General features: G+C 40.2%; 1 protein-coding gene across 1 annotated transcript; it reads left to right on the forward strand.

Annotated features, from left to right (window-relative positions):
- The first annotated feature begins 7062 nt into the window (after positions 1-7062).
- LOC147417880 (small ribosomal subunit protein eS21) lies at positions 7063-8806 on the forward strand. Its single transcript, XM_086507284.1, has 3 exons — positions 7063-7221; positions 8325-8457; positions 8567-8806. The coding sequence occupies exons 1-3, from the start codon at positions 7172-7174 to the stop codon at positions 8627-8629; spliced, it is 246 nt and encodes an 81-aa protein (XP_086363410.1). The 5' UTR covers positions 7063-7171; the 3' UTR covers positions 8630-8806.
- The last annotated feature ends 11835 nt before the right edge of the window (positions 8807-20641 follow it).

Consider the following 20641-nt stretch of genomic DNA (forward strand, 5'->3'; position numbering starts at 1 on the left):
TAACAAGCATAGGGGCATCATTAGTAGCCTGCTCATTAGCAAAATCAAAGCTATCAACATTAATTTCACTCTCTTTACTATTGTGAGCCATTCTAACAACGTTTAGATGTAAACTTTTTTAGGTGTACTTTGGCACTTCAAGCCCTAGTTGCTACTCCTCTTTACCCCTTTAGAAAAGCACTCAATCTCTTGTACCCGTGGCTCAAATATCATTAGTTGCAAGGAATAGAAGAGAGGGTATGTCAACGCCAAAACAATACCGGCTCCTGTCAAGCTTCAAATAGCTCAATAGTGGTTAAGCCGTAGGCAAACACCCGTAGGACTCCACTATTAAGACCATAGCTCTTGACGGTGATGACCCGTTATCTGCACGAAATAGGCACACTGCAAGGCTGAAAAATCCCTATTCCACTTACTCAATCGCAATTAATAATACCAACCACTTAAATGTGTAGTATGCCAAAAGACCAAGTATGATAGAGGGAAGCAACCTGGATTACTCGAGCCATTGCCTATCCCAAATTCACCACGGGAGAGTATATCCATGGATTTTGTAACATTTAATGGCCTAATAACTTGTGTGTAGCGGAAATGAGCATGAACATAGTGGGAATTTCATTAGAATAGATTCCTAATGAGAATTGCAAGAGTGCTTGGGTGGAGAGAGCAACAAAAAGCATAACACCTAGTTAGATAGCATCGACAATACTTTCAAAAGAGAGAGAAATTAAGCTAATGACAACAGTTGAGGACCGGATTTGCATGGAGCCGGTCCCCCCTCCAAAAGGCTTTATATTATGGTTTCTCCCATCAAGAGAGACATGGTACAATACAATTCTTTGTGTTCCTTCAAGACTAGCTAGTGCAATAAAGATGAAAGCTTCATGCACTAAGCAAAACACTTAACAAACACAACTTTAATTATCCCCGTTCTCAGACCCAAGACCTCACACACCTTCGAAGATGGTGAGAGCTAGCAGGGTATGAGAGTAGATTGAGAGGAAGAAGGAGTATCTTACGAGAAAGATGTACATCTCCTCACATAATCACTCATATTAGCATAGCTTTAGCTTAGTAATTAGCTTGGTAGAGGAGATGAGCATGCATTGAAGCTTGGCTCTTGGTTGGATTTGCATCCACATGCCAAGAGTGTGTTGATGTAGGCTTCTATCTCACAAGCTTGGAGTAGGTGATGAGCTCTCCATTAAAGCTTGGGAAGAGATAGTCTTCTTTGCTTCACACATAGACTGTGTGTGAGTGTGTGTGTGATAATGCCTTGCAAAAATCAGCCCCCTCTTGGGGAGCCTCATTGGCCCTCCCCAAGTCAAGCCAATCATAATTAAGCAGCATAAGTGATAGCCTTCTGACATGTGTCCCCCTTTCCCCTTTTGTGAGAGCTTTAGGTAATTAAATAATTAAACTAAACTCTCATTGGACCCCTTTGCCTCCTGGCCAATAGGAATCAGGCAAGCCATGGGGCTCCTGAATGCTCATTGGACCCCTTGGGAGACTGCCCAATAGTCTTCTAGGAGACTAAATTCTCATTGGTTTCTTTTATTAAATGTTTTTAAATTAATTGAACTAGATTTACTCTAGCTTAATTCTCATTGGTCCACTTCAAGGGTCATCCAATAGGAATTGGGCACACCTTGTGGGCATCTGGGCTAGGGAGCTGACATGTGTCCCTAATTCCCTTTGTGTAAAGGGGCTTGTGTGTGTGTGTGTGTGGCTTTCTCTCTCATCCCCTAGAAGAAGGGCTCGCCCCCTCCCATGTAGGGATGTGCAAAGACTTTTAGGGCACACACAAAGCATCCAATTTTCCCTAGGGTTGACCTTTGGACACAACCTTTGAATTTTGGAACCTTAGCATTTTGGAAGTCTTAATGGGCTGAATCTTAGGGTCTTTTTAGCCCATTGTTGCACATGGATCTTTTGCAGATGGCCCCCCCTTTGGATCCCTATTTTCCCTCCTTTGGATTCCTACTGTGGCCGGTCTGCTAGCCTAACCAATATTCTAGCTTTTTCTCCCCTGGCACTTCCCCACATTAAATGATCAGTTTAATATGAGAAAATCATTTAGGAAAATTAGATATTGATTATTATGATAAATTTCATCTTTGGATTACCCAAGTCTATCCATGGGAATACGGGAATATGGACAATAGTCAACAGGTTTAGCAAGCAAGCATACTTTATTTCTATAGAAAAGACTAATAAGGCACACCAAATGGCAACTCTCTTCATATCTTAGATTTTCAAACACCATGGATTACCAACATCCATCGTGTCAGATAGAGATCCTAGAATGACCATTAATTTTTGGAAAGGTCTCTTTGAAAATCTAGGTACAAGATTGAATTTCTCTTTGGCCTATCACCCACAAACGGATGGCCAAAGTGAGATAGCCAATCGTACGATTCTCGATCTACTAAAGACTTATGTTACTCGAAGTAGATCAATGCTCACAATGGGAAAAGTACTTACCTCTTATAGAGTATGTATACAATAATACTGTCCATACTTCTACGAGAAAAGCACCTTTTGAAATCATAGAGGGAATACCTAAAAGTCCCTTGCTACTTAAAGTACATGGGAAGATCTTCGCTCCCGATGAGTATAGCCGTGACCTACAAGAATCTTTTCAAAAGATTAAGGAGGCTACATCCATCTCTCAACGAAGGCAAAAAGCTGTTGCTGACAAACACGGACATGCCTTAATGTTCAAAGAAAATGATTGGGTCTTACTTAACTTTCCCAAGGCTTGATTAAGGCAAACGACGGGCAAAAATCCGACGGGCCATCAAAAGTATTATGCTAAACTAGCAAAAAGATACTATGGTCCTTTCCAAATCTTGAAGCCGATCAATGAGATGGCTTATCAACTCAAGTTGCCCAACCATTGGCTCATACACAATGCTTTTCATGTGAGCCTACTTAAGCCCTACAAAGGAGAGCCACCAAGTGAACCAATTATTGAAGACCATCCCGAAATCGAAGGCCAAGAAGAGATGCTACAACCCGAAGCTATCCTTCGGCATGAAAACAAGGTACTACGACATAGTAAGATTATCTGACGATGCCTTATTTAGTTCAAAAATTATCCTTTTGAAGATGCTAGATGGATGCAAGGAATACAACTTAAGGATAGTATGAACCTTGTCAATGCTTACATGCTACATTAGAGTAAGCAAATGTACAATTTTTTTTAAATGACCAATGTTTTTGTCTTATACGACTAGTTCTCTTTCTATTGTGCACAAATTTAAGTAGTATGCATACTTAGAATCATGTTTGTGATGACGACATCTCTCAAACACCGAGTAGAATTTGTCACTCTACTTGGGAGAATGAAATGGACTAAAGACCATACATGCTTGCGGCAGCTATGTCTCCCAAGCACCAAATGGATTAGTCACCCATCTTGGAAATATGTCGTAGGGTAAAAAGGGATCCTCTACCCGCTAAGAAACATTGACTAATGATTAAGGATTTATCTCTTCAACCTCATAGTCGAGGACGACTATAATTTCAAGAGAGAGGTAATGTCATAAAATCTAATCACTAACCAACCCAAATGATTTTCCTCATATCAAATTAATGTGGCAAAATAGACGGGAACAAGGGTTAGAATATAGACATGTGCTTACGGGTCTATCTCAATACGAGGCCAATGGTAAAGGGGTCCAAATGAGAGAAGGTATGTCAAAGAGCAAGGCTAGCCAATGGAGATCAAAGACCTTAGGGTTAGATTCATTGCAGACCTCCATAAGTTAGTGTTAAAAGTCCTTTGGCCTTAGGTAAGCTAGGGCTGTGCTTGAGGTGGGAATCTGGCCCAAGCTAAGTGCTTGTCGTGCTTTATGACAAGCTAAGTGCTTGTCGTGCTTTATGACGAAGATGCTTGAGGTGCTTGATGACTGAGATGCTTGAGGTGCTTGTCATGCTTGAGATGCTAGGGTTGTACTTACGGTGGGAACCCGACGGAAGCTTGAGGGGCTTAAGGGCCAAGCTTGTGGTGGGAACCGGGCCCAAGGTTGAGGGGCTTGAGGGTGTCAAAAAGTCAACAAGTATCCCTATAAGGAGGGGGCGAGCCCTACAATTTGGGAGCATGAGAGAGAACACACACACCCTCACTCAAGGCAAACCTAGACCAAGGAGGCAACAAGGACACATGTCAATCTCCTCTTCATGTTGCCCTCATAGTGTGCCTAAAGCCTATTGGTTGGCCTCCCAAGGGATCCAATGATAATTTAGTGGATTTAATTAATTGTTTTTGCATTTATCAAGTCCTTTCTCTCAAAGGGGAAAGGGGGACACTTGTCCCAAGGCTACCCTTGTTGCTTGATATGCATTCTCCAAGTGATTGGCCAGGCTTGCAGGGGTCCAAAAAGCTTCAAGCATGAGCTACAAGGGGGGGTCGACCAAAGCAAGAAGGGAGGCTGCTTGGGGGGTATACTCTCCCACACACACTCACACACACTCTCATTGTGTGAAGTGCAAAGTGCAAGAGCTCCATCTCCTTCTCCAAGCTAGTAGAAAAGTTGAGAGCCTACACCAACACTCTTGGCTATGGAATGCAAATCCAACCAAGAGCCATGCTTCAATGCTTAAGCTTGCCATCTTCTCCACCTTCCTTACTATGCTATTATGTATGCTAGCAAGAAGAGTGATGATAAGTGAGGAACTATTTCTTTCTCCTATGAATGTTTCTTCTTCCTCTTCCCTACCCTCATTTCCCGCTAGTTCTCTCCACCTTTGAAGGTGTTTGAGGCCTTAGGATAGTTAATGCTTTTTTTGCAAAGTTTAGGTTATGCTCATGATGCATGAATCTTTCCATCTTCATTGCATCAACTAGGTCACAAGGAACACAAAGATTGTATTGTACCAAGTCTCTCTTGATGGGAGAATCTATAATACAAATGCTTATTGGAGGGGAGACCGGCTCCACATAAATCTGGTCCTCAACTGTTGTCATGTTCTCTAAACTCTCTCTCTTGCAAAAGTATTGTTCATGCCAAGTTAACTAAGTACTATGTTTATGTTGCTACCATCAATTAAGTTCATCTCCATGCTTACAAAGTAACCTCACAAAAATGCTTTCTCTAATTTTCTAATTCCACTACTCTCAAAGTTCATAGGCCATTTCTATTACATGAGTTTCAAAGTATTTAGAAAGTTTGAAGATTGGAGAAGTATCAGAGTTATGTCCTAGGAATTGTGGACCTTTCACAAGTCTCGAGAAGGTAGGTGAAGTTGCCTACAAGTTGCAATTACTTGCTAGCTTGCACGTACACACAAGGGATACTATGGTTGACAAAAGCATATTGGTAAATGGTATTGAACATTGGCTTCAACCTCATGAGCCTCAATGTGCGTTAGATCACAACGAGTAGCATACATGACATCATGTACCAAAAGAGCAAATTAGCATTACTAAGATTGTTGGGGTGCCCTATTTGATACTAAGTAGTAGAACACCCCAATTCATTTTAAATTAAAAGTTCACTTAATGGTTTGACAAACTAGGTTAAGAATACAAGAATTGGATACCTTTAATGTTAGAATAAGGGAGCAATGAACCCAAACACATAGAATACCAAATGTTTTTTCCACTAAGTTTGGGCTATGTACTCTGTACTTTGAATGCTGAATCTAGTCTCTACACTTTGCCAATTAGCCCAACAAAGGTATACATTGCATGAACATCATCGTCAGTATGTTGCCTCATCAAAATAGGCCTCCTGAAGTTGGTGTTGTAAGAGCTCCTTTGCATAGACAAGAAAGAGGAACCTCCTTGCGAAAGGGTCTTTTAAGTAGGATGGCCCTCCCATAAGCAACATGTGTAGATCTATAAGAACACATTGGCAAAATATGTGCAAGGATAGAGAATGCGCATGTTGCAAGCATGCCAACTAGATAATAGGGCCAAATTCTAGTTTTGTAACCAATGGTGGTCGGGCCTTTTATTGTAATTAGCGCCATGGAGAGTCCTTTCATCCAAAGCCCTTTCTGGGTCACTTTTGGCAGGGTTATAGGGAGTGGCTTTTCATTGAAGACTTCCCCTTTATATGCTACATGCCTTATACCCTACTACACTATCAATGGACAGAGCAATTGCTCATGATGAGTTGTGCCACTTTACGTGATTGGTCCACAATGAGCTTATCATCCATGTGTGTGTGTGTGTGTGTGTGTGGGTAACATCGATTTGAAAACTGCCAAGGGACTATTTGGGAGAGAGATCTCAATTTCATCGTTCACGAGTGAGGCAAAGAGGGTGGCATGTCCTAATATATGCATTGAGGTTGCAAGTAACTCCTTGTGTGAGAAGTAGGCCACTATAACAATATTAAGGTAATAGATGTATCACCTTAATATTGTTGTAGTGGCCCACTTCTCATGCAAGGGAATATATGTTTTTAAAGAGTAGAGACAAACCTAAGCAATGGCTGACCACATGTGAAGAGGTTCATTAGGGTTTTAAGTATCATCAACTCGTCCCCTGCTGTGCTTTCCTGTGCATCTTTCCATTAAGGTATTAGATGTATTACCTTAATATGGTCGTAGTACTTCTCATGCAAGGGAAAAGGTGTTTTTAATTTGGAAAATTACCAAAATACCCCTCTAATTTGTGGAAATTCCCAAAATACCTCTCAAATTTCAAAAATTCCCAAAATACCCCTAGTTGTGAGAGTAAATTTCTACAAAGATTAAATTTTTTGTAGCTTTTCATAAGAAGACTGATTTTCTATCAATACAAGATGCTAAAACTAGAATTTAAGTTGGTTATGTAGGCTTTGGAGATGAATTGCTTCATTATTTTTAGACATAATTGCCTTTTTTTTGCGAGGGAATTTGCGACAAATTACATGCTAAGCACTCAAAAACGGATCTGAAAGGAGTAAAGATTAGAAAATCTTGAACAATCCAACCAATAAAGATACAAGGGTATTTCGGTAATTTTGAAATTTGAGGGGTATTTTGGGAATTTCCACAAATTAGCGGGGTATTTTGGTAATTTTCCCTTTTTAATTTTAGCGTAGAGACAGTCGTCAGCAGTGGCCGACCACGTGTGAAGAGGTTCATTAGGGTTTTAAGTATCAGCCCTGCTGTGCTTTCCTGTGCATCTATTAATCTTTCCTTGCGACGAGGAGGAGCGTGGTATCGAATAAACATGCAGAATGAGGAGGGAGAAAACGTGGATCTGTATATACCCCGGAAATGGTAAGCTTACCTTCCTTTTCTCTGCTATGTGTAGCGTTTAGCCACTGCAGACGTTCTTCAAGAGCGAATGCCTCGAGACGAAGGAAATGTACCATTTATTATGGAGTGAATGCTGCTGCCGAGTAAAGACATTGATGTGGGCAGCTTGCCTCCCCCACTTCAGCTTCGAGTCACATGTACATGTTGCTGGAGATTGTATTTCCTTCTCCCAGTAGCTCTCACTTTCAGCTTCCCTTTACTGGTGCCGTGAACATAATGCTTCCCAAATGCAATAGGGGGTAGCATTGGAGGCAGGTACTCTTGTTGATAACATCGAAGGGCATGGATTATCTCCATGAACAATAGCAGCCGCTGGTCCTGTGAAAGACGCCGGCATTGGAGATTTCCCCCCTTTGTACTAGAAGATCCTGTTACATTGCTCAAGACAGGTGTCCCCGATTTGGTAAGCTCTCTGTGTGTTACCTCTCCAGGCGAATGGAGTACACATATATATGGAGCCAGACTTTGTTACACTGCCCTGCAACTCCTTGGGAGGCTTCCACTGTCATCATCATCCATTATGTGCATGCAGCTTCTTCCACTTTTTTGCGGTGTATGATGGATTCAGTGGCACACATGCTCTTTGTTATGAGATTGTGCTCTTGGGAATCCATATTCAATGTTCATGGAGAGCTCTACTACGTTTTTCTGCGATCAGTGAAGGTGCATGTTGCTGTAATTAGTAGGGTTGCTATCCCCTCTAGGGAAACTAGAAATCCCTTCTCTTTGCTTCGAACTGGTTGAGGCTATGATATCAATCACTTTTGCATGACTCTGCTTTTTGGCCGAACACATTGTCTGCTTTTTCTCTGAGACACAGTGGCAAGCAACATCTATATTCCTATTTTTAAGCTGCAAACGCTGCGGGTGGAATCTCTCTGCCATGTTGGACCCTTTTGCGGCAGTGGCTGTTTTTTAAGTGCATGTTTGGAAACTTGAAAGTATCAAAGGATCTTGGGGCTCTGCTTGCTTTAAATCTAATCTCTGAGTCTTTCATGTATGAATGCTGTAATTTCTTAATAATGTTGATATCTTTCTAAACTTTGTTCTGATGTTCCTTTCAGCTCGGCCTCAAATCGACTGATAACTGCAAAGGATCATGCATCAGTGCAGCTGAACATTGGCCATTTGGATGAAAATGGCCTTTATACTGGCCAGTTCACCACATTTGCCTTGTCTGGATTTGTTCGAGCGCAGGTTAGCACATCCTCATGATCTATCGTTGTTTATATTTTCGTGGCGAGCGCTCTTTGTTACTTTTTTTAAAGGATGTGCAAGTTTTCAAAAATGGCCTTCCTGTTGTCAGGGGGATGCGGATAGTGCTTTTGATCGGCTTTGGCAGAAGCAGAGGGCAAAAATTGGCCAGTAGCTTTAGTGGGCAAGCTCTCGACTCTTTATTTTTATACATCTCCATGAACAAAAGCTTGGAAAATTTGTATTTTTGAACAAGTTTTGAATTCGAAGACTTTCCTCTTCAAAACTTCACTCGTGAGGGAATTGTCTTTTCACAATTTTGATGGATTAATAGAATATGCCCTTGCCTCTATTTGGCTGTGTGCACATTGTTTCTATGCCATAAGCTTCTAGTTGAAACCAGTGCATTGTCATGTGTTTGCTACTAATTGTTATCGAGGTCCGAAAATTTGAGCATATTAGTGTTCTTGAAATTTTTCCTTTTAAAGGTAAGGTCTGTAACGCAAATGTCTATCCATGAGTTTCTTTTGACATCGTTTTCGCATTGTGAGTATTGTCGCGTGTGTTTGATGAGGAACAAGCTCAAATACAAACAATTTCATTAACAATGGGGTATTGGGTCATACCAATGCCATCTCTATTTTTGTCTGGTGTATTTGAGCAACTATTCCAGCATGTGGTATTTTTGTTTGACGTTAGTGGGGATGTCGTGGTATTAAGTAAATGCTATGCATGATGGAGCTGATGGTTATATTGTCTTGTGGGTGAGTACCATGGGTCTATACCTTGCACTTTCCTTTAAGGGTAAATTTGGGTTTATCTTGGATTTATCTAGGTATATATTTGAGCAACTATTCTGGCATTTTTAAAGGTTCATGTGACATGTGTGCCCTAAGCTGATTGTGTAGACAGATATTTGATTTGTTTCTTCCTTTGCCCGCGGGTGTCTGACTGACAGCGCTTGTTTATTGTTCTTTTGCATTTTTGCAGCTAGATAGGCTCATGTGAACAAATTTGGGTGTCTGTGTAGCACATATCGTAGGGTTGCCCCCATTTGACGACTTTGATATTCTTTAGGGGTCCTAATCAAGGCCACTCGCCTCTGTCCATGCAATATGAAGTGGCCTGCTATACTAGTGGTACAGAGGAAGCACTATGGGAAAACAGAGGAAGCACTATTGGAAAATTTAGCCAGGCTACCTGATTCTAAAACTTGGACACATTGAGGCGAACGGTTGTAAAGCATCGAAGAAGGCTAATGTTTCATTTTCCTCTTCAGTTCGGTTATACTTGTGAAAATGCTCAGAGCCACTTCACAATCCAGTGCACTGTACATTGAAGCCTCAACTCAAGTCCACAATTTCTGGTAAAACCAAAGCATTAACAATCGGGTTTTGGGTCACTTCCCATAGTCGTGTCTTCTTTTGTTTGATGTATTTGAGCTATTATTCTGCCATTTTAATGTCTCATAATATTGTTGCTTTGTATCGATCATTTTTCTGCAGAGCTTCAAGTCGCATTCCTTCTCATTGCTAATGGGGTTTTGGGTCACATACCAGAGTCATGTCTTCTTTTGTTTGATGTATTTGAGTTATTATTCTGCCATTTTTAATGTCTCATAATATTGTTGCTTTGTAACAATCATTTTTCTGCAGAGCTTCAAGTCCCATTCCTTCTCATTGCTAATCCTGGATGTATATATTCCGCAGAGTGATCCTGGCTGGAATTGCCGCAGCTAGTTGTTCTTTCAAGCTGTCTTTCTCTATTGGCTTCCTGAAGGCATGAATTTGATAAGGATGGTGTTGGTAAATGCATTCAGCTTAGAACCTCCTAGAAGAACCATCGCTTTTTCTACCCGTTCTTGCTTAGGAAACCTGTGTGTCTAAACATTATATGTAAAAGCATCTGGAAAGGTGTCCAATTAGAGGGTAGCCTCCAACATGGGAGTAGTTTGGTTATATCAGTAACCTGGAGTATCAGGTCTTAACACTCAAATAGATCTTTGAGGTCTCTTGGGGTTGTTTTTACGAAGAAAAATCTCTCCCTCCTCTATCTGAGTTCTCCATTTTAGTTAGTATTGCAGGAGCCTTGTTGACTTTGTTTGCCTTTACAATGCCATCTATTAGTCTGGCACAGGTGACCGTGTTTGGGAGGCATCTCCCATCTCTGATTCTGATTGTCAAGAGCATTGCCAGCTTCATCAGGTTATAGGCCAGGCTTGTTTTCATGCGCATTTCCTCTTCTCCATGTGAGAACATGGCAAGAGCCTCGACTTCTTTGGCCTTTAATGGCCAGTTATTAGGCTGTATTTGGTGACCATACTGCATTTTTGGCTTCTTACCCTTGAGCAGGCCATCTATCAGAGTGTTTTAGGTGTACTCGTTTGACATCATGCATCGCCTTCTCTCTAGCTGAGTCATGACAATGTTGTCCGTCCGCATGTTTTGTGTGAAACACCTTCATCTTAGACGTTAGCAAGAGCCTCATCGTTGACTTCCTTGGCCTTCAATAGACCATTAAGTGGCTGTTGTAGGTGACCTTGTCTAAGGTACAACTGCCCTTCTCCAGCTGAGTTATTATGGCAAGAGCCTTGCTCGCTTCATCTGCCTCCACCAAGGCACCTGTGTGATGATGGTATACGTGTAGATGTTTAGAATGCATCCGACATCTCCATCTAAGCAAGCTTTGCCAATTTCGTTCTCCTTTCGTCCATCTATTTTTGGTCTTCGCTTTTGCAATCGTCAACCACAAGGGACAAATGTATGCATTTAGGGAGACATGCACATATGTGGGGATTGCCATGCGGTAGTGTGAATTGCTTGACATGTACATGCTTGTAATGTGTCATCCTCACAAAAGCACAAAAACTTTTTCGATAAGGTGTTGGAACATTCTCTTCCTTGCAATTGTCAAAGCACGTTGACTATCACTGAAGGTCGTGGTGCTAGTTTGCTATACAACACCCAAGTCAACCAAAAGGGTGTTTTGAGCAAAATGCACTCAGCAATACGTGAGTTCCCATGTACTCAACTCCACAAGTAGAAGTGGCCATTGTAGGTTGCTTCTTGCTTGATTGAGAAGGGCATGTGGTGCCAAGCATGAAACGACAACCACTAGTCGACACTCCTGTGTCAACGAAACCAATCCAATCCAAGTTTGAAAAAACATGTAAATTTGTCGGCAATGATCTCCCCCTTGGCCCAATTGTTTAGTTCCAATGAAGTATTAAAAGATTCGCTTAGTAGCTTCTCAATAGTTGACATAGAGCAATATCTTCATCAACTTGCTGAAATTGTATGCCCAAATAACGATGCAAAACGTTAAATTTCCGATTTCAAAAGAGGTATTTTAATCAACCTTAAAATCCACCATATGTTCCTCATTTGACCCAATGAGCAACATCTCATCAACACAAGGCATACCCATTTTCAATGAGACTCATTTCATCTCATCTCAACATGTCTCTTGGGTATACCCATTTTATGGCCTATGAACTTTGAGAATAGTGAAATTATGAGAATCAAAGAGAGCATTTTTGTGAGACTACTTCGAGAATATAGAGGGTGAACTTCATTGATGGTAGCAACATAATCATAGTACTTGATTAACTTGGCATAAACAATACTTTTGCAAGAGAGAGAGAGTTTAGAGAACTTGATAACAATTGAGGATTGGATTTATGTGGAGTCGGGAGTATTATAGGTTCGCCCATCAAGAGAGTCCCATCAAGAGAGACTTGGTACAATACAATCTTTGGGTTCCTTGTGATCTAGGTGATGCAATGAAGATGGAAAGCTTCATGCATTACGAACATAACATAGACTTTGTAAAAAACATTAACTATCCTCAGCCTCAGTCCCAAGGCCTCAAAAACCTTCAAAGGTCCCAAGGCCTCAAAAACCTTCAAAGGTGGAGAAAGCTAGCAGAGAATGAGGGTAGGGAAGAGGAAGAAGAAACATTCATATGAGAAAGAAATAGTTCCTCACTCATCTTCACTCTTCTTGCTTAGCATACATAATAGCATAGTAATGAAGATGGAGAAGATGGCAAGCTTAAGCATTGAAGCACGACTCTTGGTTGGATTTGCATTCCATAGCCAAGAGTGTTGGCGTAGGCTCTTAATTTCTCAACAAGCTTGGAAAAGGAGATGGAGCTCTTGCACTTTGCACTCCATACAATGAGAGTATGTGTGAGTGTGTATGGGAGAGTATACCCCCCAAGCAACCCCCCTTCTTGCTTTGGTCGACCCGCCCCCCCCCTTCTAGCTCAACATGGAAGCTCATTGGACCCCTGCAAGCCAATCACATGCAGAAAGCATATCAAGAAATAGTGGTAGCCTTGAGGCAAGTGTCCCCCTTTCCCCTCTGAGAGAGAGGACTTGATAAATGTAAAAACAATTAATTAAATCAACTAAATTACCATTGGATCCCTTGGGAGGCTAACCAATAGGCTTTAGGCACACCATGAGGGCAACATGGAGAGGAGTTTCACAAGTGTCTCTTCTGCTTTCTTTGTACCAAGGATGACTTGTCTGAGGGTGTATATGTTCTCTCTCTAGCCCCTACAAAGAGGGCTCGCCTCCTCATGAGTAGGGATCATGCATTGAGTTTTTGAACCCTTACCCCTTCAAGCACCTTAGTCATGGAGCACCTTAGTCATTAAGCACCTCAAGCACCTTAGCTAGCAAGCATGACAAGCACCTTAGTCAGCACTAACCATTGGAGGTCTTTAATGAAGCTAACCCTAAGGTCTTTAATCTCCATTAGCATTGCTCTTTGATAGATCATCTCCCATTTGGAACCATTACCTTTGGTCCTGTCCTGGGATGCACCTAAAGCACGTATCTATATTCTAACCCTTGTTTCCGTTTATTCTCCCATATTAAATGATCAGTTTAATATGAAAAAATCATTTGGGTTGGTTAGATATTAGATTTTATGACATTATATAACTTATAGTAATCAACAATACCATCAGGACTATGTTTTAACCTCCTTAGTACAAATGGCCTTTCTGCTAGGAGGCAAATCATGCAAAGATTAAGCACCATTGTTTCACAATTAAAACATAGGTAGATTGCATTGCTGCCAACTAATTATTTTAATTTTTTCATTCATCAAATGAGAAGGTTCTTTTGCATCATATATTCTAAACAGAGTCAAAACATAACAATATGATGGAGAAGAGGCATGTTATACTAGCATGCAAGGTTTGCCCCATCCATTTTTGCATACCTTGAGCTTGTTGGAATTAGGGTTGCAGGAAATACACACAACTTGGAGAAGATGAAGAGCCTCAAGGCACACAACAGAGAGTATATTGCTTAGTGCACAAATGGAAAGGTAAATTAGCCCTAGAATGATGGGCGTATATACTATGCACTAGGAACAAGCCTCCTAGTGAGGGAGTGAGGGAAAAAAATGCTCCAGCAGTCCTCAGTGTGTTCACACACATCACCACAACATATATGGTAACAAATCTTCCCTAGGCGTGATGCGGTGAACGCGATCTAGCACATAATGTATAAGGATGTGTCGTCCCCCAAGGACATGATCAATCCACAAAGGGAAGCAAGCCCAAAGCTTTGCGGAAAGCTTCAAACTTCTCATGAAGCAATGCCTTTGTGAACAGATATGCAAGGTTGTCCTGTGTCTCACATAAGCCAAGCTGATCTATCCTATTGAGAGTGTCTCTCTGACATAGTGATAATGTGAGCATGAGAAATTCGGTTTCTCGCAATTGCCAATGCGCTATGACTATTAGTGTAGACGATGTCAACAATGTCCTATGTACCACCCAAATCCACCATAAGGCGTTTGAGCCATACATATTCAACTATAGTTGCGAAGATTGCCCTATAGTCAACTTCACAATTGGAAGTGGCCATTATAGGTTGCTTGTTGCTCAACCATGATATGCATGCACTGTCGATCATGAAACAAAGACCACTTGTGGACACTTGCATGTCATGATAACAACCAGCCCAATCCGAGTCCGAAAAGCATGCAAATATGGTGGCAATGATTCCCCCTTGGGATAAAACAACCCAAGATGTAAAGTGCCACTAACATAGTGAAAGATCGTCCTAACAACGTGCCAATGCTTAGACCTTAGGCTATGCATAAATTTGCCGACTTGTGAGAATGTGAACTAAATATATGGCCTCATCTTTCATACATAAATAAGGCATCTGATGAAGAGTGACATCGGCAATATCACTAGAATCATGAAGGCTGAATTTCAAACCTGTTTTCATTGGAGTAGCAATAGGTTTGTAGTCCCCAAGTCCAAACTTGCATAGTAATGTCTCGATGTAGCTTGTTTGACATAAGGCAATACCTCCATTACACTACTTAAACTCTATACCCAAAGTAATGATGCAGAAACCTCAAGTCTTTCCTCTTGAAAGTAGCATACAAATTAACCTTGAATTCAACAATGTGTCTCTCATTTGAACTAGTAATCAACAAATCGTTAACATATAGAACGACGATGAGAAATACATACCCTCATGCTCGAGATACAAAGTGCTTTCAGTTGGATTGTTACGAAAGCCTTGTTTAACCAAATGAGTGTCAGCTTTCTCATATTAGGCATGAGGGGACTGCTTCAACCCATACAAATCTTTCTTCCATTTGCACACTTTATTTTCTTGTCCTTTCTTGACAAAACCGCAAGGATGCGCTACATAAACTTCCTCAAATATATCACCATCCAAAAAAGCGGTTACAGTGTCTGATTGATGAACATTCCACCCTAAATGAACTCCCAATGCACATAGCAAAAAAACAATAGCCATATAGTAAGTGTGGGAGCAAAGGTCTCTTCATAGTCAATGCCTTTTTGTTGTGCATAACCTTTTGTAACAAGTCTAACTTTGTAGCGACCAATTGCACCATCCGGTCTACCTTTCAACTTATAAACCCACTTCGTACCAATAGCCTTTTTGCGAGGAGGCAAATTCCATAAATTCAATGTGTCATTTTCTATAAGTGCATCATATTATGATTGCATGGCAGCCATCCAAAGAGGTTCCTCCTCATCACATAGACTAGAAATAGCCAAGGCATAACAATCTGGCGCGTAAGATGCATGGCCAAAACCTGAATGAGTACGACTAGACATACATGCATCGAATTTACTGTCGCGCAAAGTATGCATTAGCCATTTTGGCATAACATTTTTAGAAATCCCCATAGGCTGTACATGCCTCATTGGAATTTACATTCAAGTTTACACCATCAAAACGAGGCAACAAAGTGTCATAAATGTCATGTGAGCTTACATTACCGTCACTGGTACATGATAACAAAGGTTGAACAAAACCTCCCACAAATACAATATCTCGTGTAGCCAAGATACGTTTCTTTTGCGAATGGTATAACTTGTAACCTTTGCTTTCAATATTATAACCAACAAAAATACATTTAACAACTTTATCATCCAATCGTCTGTGCTTCATTTGTGGCACCAAAGCATAAGCTTAAACAACCAAAAATGTGCACGTGATCAATAGATGGATTTTTATCATGCCATGCTTTATAAGGAGTTATAGATTGCAAGGCTTTGGTAGGACACCTGCTAAGTACATAAGTAGAACATGTGATAGCCTCAAGCCGAATCGAATGTGGAAAAGCTTGACTCTTGACCATACATCGTGCCATCTCTGTAAGCGACCTATTTTTTCTTTCAACAATACCATTTTGCTGAGGTGTATATGGCACTGTACTTTGGTATTTTATCCCACGATTAGCTAGAAATACATTAAACTCACGAGATATATACTCCCCTCCTTGATCTGAATGGAGATAGACTCAAGACCGGTAAACAATTCACGATGTGAAGTAATGTGCTTTGTAGCCATTAGGAAATTTTTTAGGTCTCTTTTTTTTTTCCTTTTAACATTTAGAGAGAGAGAGAGAGAGAGAGAGAGAGAGAGAGAGAGAGAGAGAGAGAGAGAGAGAGAGTGCTCTATGCCAATGAGAGGAGGGCTTCCATCACAGAACCTTCATTTTTGAAATTGCTTTTAAATTTCTTAAATGAATTTTTTTGGAAAGAAAATCTAAGGTAACTTTCCATCATGTGGTCCTTTTACCTCAAAAAGCTCTCCTTCATCGACCAAAATGTGTTTTCGAATCTTCGCACGGCCTTCTTTTCCCTCCTATTCTCACCTCTCTTTTGAATCTTCTCATGGCCTTCTTTTTCCTCCTATTCCCACCTCTCTCCTCATTCCACCATCTTCTTCTCCCTCCTCTTCCTACTATCCTCTCTTCACTCATCTTCTGTGTGTCATCTTCCTTAAGCAATAGAATCCACCCAGTCTAAACACCCTAGCATCTCCATTGAAACCATTATCACCTATGCCACATTAAAGGAGCACAAATAGTGGATCCCAACATCCATAGCTAAGGGGAGCTGCATTATAATGTAGCAAATAGTGGATCCCAACATCCATAGCCAAGGGAAGATAGATCATTATGTAGCAAAGCAGGAGAAGAAAAGACTCCTCAAAAAACCATTTCTAGTCATGTGCGAAAGAAAGAGTGAAACATTTTTAGGCTTTCTGGAGCTAAAGGAAGTTTTAGTACAGTATGTTTACATGCACAAGGAGCTTCATCTCCATCTCGGGAGCCCTAATCTTCCTTTACACATAGATAGCTATAAGTGATTCATATGGTGACTATTATTTTCACTTTGCTTTGGGTTATTTGTGGTGCTTAGCTCTTATAATTTTTATATTTTTAGCTTGTTTTGTGCTACTATGCTTCTTACACATCTCTATCCCTAAAGCACAGAGGAATGGCAATTTGTGGAGTGTGCCACGGATATTTTGGATAACTAGCCATGGCTCCATTGGGAAGGAGCTTTACAAAGGGTGAACTCATGGGTCTCTTACAGAGAAGGGGGTAATTCTTCCATGTTTGAGGACATTGATACGTAGATGAATAGTGAACACATGGACACCTTGAAATCCTTGTGCACATTGCACTAAATGAGGCAAGATCTACAAAATGCGCATACACATTTTTTTGGTAGCTTTTGCTTTTGAGATATATGGAAAGGTGTGTAGATAATGATGTCTTTCTTTCTACCGTTTTTATAATATGGCTTGCAGGTCTTGATAAGGATTGAAGAAATTTATATGCCAAGGAGTGCCAGAAGGGATTGTCCATCTACTACCAAGGTAAAGCCTACTCCTTAGTTACAATCCTATGCTATTGCTAGTGCTGCTCGCAGTTTGGATCAATTGTTCCCTACAATTGACATTTTGTACAAAATATTTTGATATTAATGACAATTAACTTTGGCAATTACTTATTTGGTGCAAATGTATCATCTTGTTGGTTTTCATTTTGTAAGGCTGTTCCGTGGTTAGATGGAAAAAGGTTTGCCAATGTCATGCCCTCAATATTGTATAATTTTTGTATGTTAGAAAAATAAAGTGCTATCATACCACAGTCTTGTCATGCCCTTGCTTTATAACACTATAAGTAGCTCAAGCCAATTACAAAAATAACCCATACACACTTACAATGGGCAATATAGATAGAAATATGGGTAAGAATACATGCTTCTCTTCCTCATTTTCTATGAGCAAGAACAAGGAGAAAAAGAGAAAGAGAAAAAAGGATAAGTAGAAGACCATAGAGGAGGAGAAGGTCGAGGAGGAAGTAGAAGATAAGGTAGATGCATACGTTGAGCCAATTTTCATCATCTTAACTCTTAGATCCTCCATGTGTAGATCTAGAAGATGGCATGATTATACTTTGGGGCTTGATATGCTAATTTCAACAATTTTAGATGGGACTAAACATGCAGAGACATAGTCCTTGAGACCATAGAGGAGGAGAAGGTCGATGAGGAAGAAGAAGATAAGGTAGATGCATACGTTGAGCCAATTTTCATCATCTTAACTCTTAGATCCTCCATGTGTAGATCTAGAAGATGACATGGATTATGCTTTGGGGCTTGATATGATAATTTCAACAAATTTAGATGGGACTAAACATGCAGAGACATATCCAAGGACTACCACTGCAACAGAAATTGAAAGACTACATTGGAAGTTACACTTACTTGGAGACAATGAAATTATAGCAATGAAAGCCTTTGGTTAAATTCACTTGTATTTACTTAATTTATAATCAAATTGTTTGATTTTACAAGGGGTTTATAGCTATAAGAAGTGTTGATTTTCAAAAAGGGTTATTGTAAATTCTTTACAAAATATTATGTGCTCTTTGTAAAATGTTCCACCTCATACTCCAAAAAATATATGAAGGAGTTAGATCATACATGTCATGAAGTCTAGGGCTTGGAAGGAAGTGCAATCAATGAAGCTCCACTCTTTCTTTCTTGCACTCACACACACAAAGAAAGAACACAAAAGAACATATCAAAACAACACAAAGATGAAAACATCAAAGCTATGGTTGTATCGTATCATGGGTAATATGAAAGGGTTAATAGATGAGTTAATGACGTTCAATCTTTGCCGATCAAATAGGCTACAAATTGTTCTTTGGAATTGTAATTTTGTGCTTACTATAGTATATATGTTTTGTCTAGTGATTGGGATTAATTGTGTGTACAAATCCTCTTGGTTCATAGCAAGATAAACACACTTATATCAAAAGGAAAGTTACAGTCTATAAGGGGTAGTATGATGGGATCCGATGAACGAAGTATTTCATTAAGTCTTTTTGGGCCAAAGAGAAATACTATACGTTGGTGGAAGTGTATTTTTTGGCTAATCCATACGCTAATTGTAATAGAACGCACAGAGTGGAAGCGATAAAAATTCACATCATGTGGATTATTCATCTAGGATATTTCTAGTATGTGCAAAATGTAGATGTGAAAGAAGTGAAGAAAAGAGAATTTTCCCTCCCAAGCCCTATTCTTGCCCGTAGGCAATAAGGATACTGCTGGGAGAGATGTACCTGTAGTAAAGAGAACCTAGAATTTGGGGAGAGAATGACTTTCTAAGAATGAGAGAGATAGATTTGGTTAGAGAGGGAGATGAAATTAGAGATACATGTTGGATTAGAGATGAAAAGAAAAACAACAAGAAACCAAATAAATATCAAAGTAAAACACATCTTACTTGACAAACCCTTTGGGAGTTATTCACCATTTTGATGGAGAGAGAAGAAGAGGGAAGACTTCAAGCCTTGATTTATGCACCAAGTTTAACTCCTTCTTTGATTAAATAGCTTCCAAGGATAGCTTACAAGATTGGCTAGTCTTCCTCTAGGAATAAGTGTACTCTTGGGCTTATGTTTATGGCTAAGTACATTTAGACATTAATCCTCTCAATCCCTCATGAATGAATTTCAAGGAAGAAGAGGTCCCCTTTTATAGGTGAAGGGAACTCCCAAGGGTTACACAAGAAAGAGAAGAGCTAGTGTGAACAGGTACTGGCAAAGTTGGAAATGGGTCGTTTTTGCATGATGTGGGTAGACTACCATTTTGATAATATCTCCTCAACCACGGCTCCAAAAAAAAGAGTAAAAATAGGGGCATGAAATTCAGCTCATAAGCTACAATCCCCATTTTATATACTTTTTCTTTGAATTTAGGTTGGAACCTCGGGTAAAAAAATAATCAAAATAGGGTACATTTCTAGCAGCAAAAGTCTTCTTGTGGTCCCCTTAGCCTAGACTTTGATTTGATACCAATGGATATCTCATGGTATGTGCCACATTTGATTTTCTGCAGTTTCAATTCCCTTGTAGATCTTCCATGATTTCATCTTCATTGTTGATAGATTCCAACACTTCATCTTCACTTTGATCTTCACCTGTGTTTTTCTCTTCCTTCTCCTCAACATCTTTTGGATCACTATCTCCTCTTTTCTTAAACACTTTGATGCTTTTTCCTACAACTTTTGTACCATCTAGTTCAGACAAGCTGTAAGTAGCATTTTCATGCACATGCTTTACAACATACGATCCAAACCATCTTTATGAGAAATTACGCATGACTGTGTGCTGTTTATCAAGGCTACTATTGATAGTCGTTTTTCGGCTCTCCGTAATTGCCATAGTAAGTTACTCCACCCTACCAAATTCACCCAAACACTATGGCTATCCCTACCATTTCACTGTACATAGGCGTGTGTGAGTTAGGGGACTTTTCCCATATCTTCTTAAAATCCTCATCTAGCTAGTCACTGGGCTAGTTA

The sequence above is a fragment of the Adiantum capillus-veneris genome, chromosome 30 (assembly GCF_014529385.1).
Source record: "Adiantum capillus-veneris isolate H3 chromosome 30, ASM1452938v2, whole genome shotgun sequence".
NCBI classification, from domain to species: Eukaryota; Viridiplantae; Streptophyta; class Polypodiopsida; order Polypodiales; family Pteridaceae; genus Adiantum; species Adiantum capillus-veneris.

Coding starts and splice junctions, on each gene's coding strand:
- LOC147417880 (XM_086507284.1), top strand. CDS start 7,172: ATGCAGAATGAGGAGGGAGAAAACGTGGATCTGTATATACCCCGGAAA. Junction 7,222..8,324: donor CTGTATATACCCCGGAAATG/GTAAGCTTACCT, acceptor TGTTCCTTTCAG/CTCGGCCTCAAATCGACTGA. Junction 8,458..8,566: donor CTGGATTTGTTCGAGCGCAG/GTTAGCACATCC, acceptor TCCTGTTGTCAG/GGGGATGCGGATAGTGCTTT.